This window comes from Helianthus annuus, chromosome 2, assembly GCF_002127325.2.
Source record: "Helianthus annuus cultivar XRQ/B chromosome 2, HanXRQr2.0-SUNRISE, whole genome shotgun sequence".
NCBI lineage: Eukaryota > Viridiplantae > Streptophyta > Magnoliopsida > Asterales > Asteraceae > Helianthus > Helianthus annuus.
Window position 1 is genome coordinate 110566689 of NC_035434.2, and position 2535 is coordinate 110569223.

At 39.8% G+C, this 2535-nt stretch overlaps 1 protein-coding gene across 1 annotated transcript; it reads left to right on the top strand.

Annotated features, from left to right (window-relative positions):
• Window positions 1-415: 415 nt before the first annotated feature.
• On the top strand, window positions 416-1997 carry LOC118487266 (protein ALP1-like). Its single transcript, XM_035983949.1, has 2 exons — window positions 416-729; window positions 821-1997. Exons 1-2 carry the CDS (start codon window positions 531-533, stop codon window positions 1942-1944), a joined length of 1323 nt encoding a protein of 440 aa, XP_035839842.1. The 5' UTR covers window positions 416-530; the 3' UTR covers window positions 1945-1997.
• Window positions 1998-2535: the final 538 nt, after the last annotated feature.

Here is a 2535-nt window from a genome sequence, read left to right on the forward strand (position 1 = left end):
GATCACCAGAAGAACAGCCCTCTGAAAAGTCAAGGGATCATCAAAGATTCCGCAAAAGAACGCTGTTGTTTCACTGATCCACAGATCGATAGAATCCGCTATTGCTTCCCAGCGAACACCATATTCAAATCCTTTGATCCCACTGCTTTGAGTGACATACGGTATGGGGGTCGGCCCCGGGCCGTCGCGGGTCGGCGACGGTCCAAACACCGTGCCGCCCCCTACCGTCGTCGTCCTGTCCGTCCGAATATTGCCGTTGGCGACGGTGCGAATAAGGTGGGCCCCCTTCATTTGACCGTTGATATTAATAAAAAAAAAACTTTTCAACGGCTACTTTTTTAAATTACACCCATTTCACTTCCATTTTTATAAATACTCACTTCTTTAACCCCAATTTTCACAACTTTTCACCCACTACCACCCCATCTCTCTCACATTTTATAAACCACTCTTCCCTTTTTATAAAAACTCATAATATTTTGTATCATTTTTTACCCGCTTCCACCCCATCTCTCGCTAAAAAAATTACCATGGCTTCACCCGTTTCTTCCATTTCTTCAATTTCGTCTATGTCTTCATCGTCTTCGTCCGAGTGGTATTCATCATCTTCGGAAGAGGATGTTATTATGCACAACATGATTATGAACGCGGCTCAGGTGTTCATGTCGGCGGCTGAAGGGTCGTCCCAACCGCTAACCAGACGAGCAAAATATAATCGAGACCAAGAAGGTATTCTAATTTTTTTTTTCCTTATGTTTTTTGTAGATTTTAAAATGTATGTTTTAATTAGTTTCATTTATTTTTGGTTTTAAATTTATAGCCGGCCACGATAAACTAGTAGCCGATTATTTTGCCGACGAACCCGTGTACCCAGCCGAGATTTTTCGACGTCGTTTCCGCATGAGTCGTCGACTGTTCTTACGTATTGCAGGCGACATGGCCCAGTCTGATCCGTTTTTTACATTGCGAAACGATGCTAGGGGTCAAAGGGGTTTCAGCAATTTACAAAAATGTACGTCGGCCATTCGCCAACTTGCGTACGGTTACGCACCAGATGCATTAGACGAGTACATTAGGATGTCTGAAAGAACCGCACGTCGATGTTTATACAAGTTTTGCCAATGGGTTGTCAAATTGTATAGCAAGCGATACCTGCGGAAACCGAACGTAAACGACGTTCAAAAATTATATCAAGCCCACGAACAGAGACATGGTTTCCCAGGAATGCTCGGGAGCATTGATTGCATGCACTGGCAGTGGCAGAACTGCCCGGTTGCATGGCAAGGTCAGTATACTAGGGGAGATCAGGGACATCCGACTATCATTCTAGAGGCTGTTGCGTCACAGGATCTCTGGATATGGCATGCTTTTTTTGGTCTACCTGGTTCACTCAACGACCTCAACATCATATACCAGTCACAGATTTTTGATGATGTAGTGGCGGGTACAGGTCCAGACACAAGCTTTACGGTTTCAGGGGTGGAGTACAGGCGAGGTTACTACCTAGCCGATGGGATATACCCAACGTACTCGACAATTGTTAAAACTGTCCCGCACCCGACCGACGACAAAAGGAAAAAATTTGCAAAGTTTCAGGAGGGCGCAAGAAAAGATATTGAACGGGCTTTTGGTGTTCTACAAAAAAAATGGCACATCATTTCTATTCCAGCACGTTCGCAAACACCAAGGAGGTTACGACACATTATGTACGCTTGTATCATCCTTCATAACATGATCATTGAAGACGAAGGGAGAGCGATATGTGATTACGACGAAAACGCGTCTACTGGAAATTCTGTTCCAGTTAGTGAGCAAGAACAAGATTTGAACGCCTTCGCTCTACGTAACGAGTACACACATCACAACCTACAAGCGGACTTGGTGGAGCATATTTGGAACAACGCTGAAAACGAACCCGCCCACCACATGGAAGACGACGACTAGTAGCTTATTTTAGTATGTTAGGATATTTTTACGTTTTTTTTTTAACTTTAGGTTTTTAAGTTTATGTTTTTTTTAGTTTATTTTTTTTAAGTTTAATTTTTTTTATGTTTATGTAATGTTTTATAATATTAATTAAAATATTTTATTACTTTATTTGTTAAATGTTTAAAAAAAGATGGAGATTTAAAAAAAAAAAATATAAAAGTGGTGGAGGATGATGACTAGGACCATCCTCCCATGCCCCCTAGTTTTGGAGGATGATCCATCCTTGGGAGGACTATGATGTGGCGCCTACGTGGCGGATCATCCTCCAAGGATGGTCCATCACCATACCATGTAGTCTAAAGAGTTTATTTCAAAAATAGTCAGATAATTCCCATGTAATGGATGCTCCGATGACTCAACCTAAGATAACACATAGAAACCTAATTATCTTTTATTGACATGCTCTTCTATTTAAATAATAATAATAATAATAATAATAATAATAATAATAATAATAATAATAATAATAATAATAATAATAATAATAATAATAATAATAATAATAATAATGCTCATTCTAATAATAATAATAATAATAATAATAAT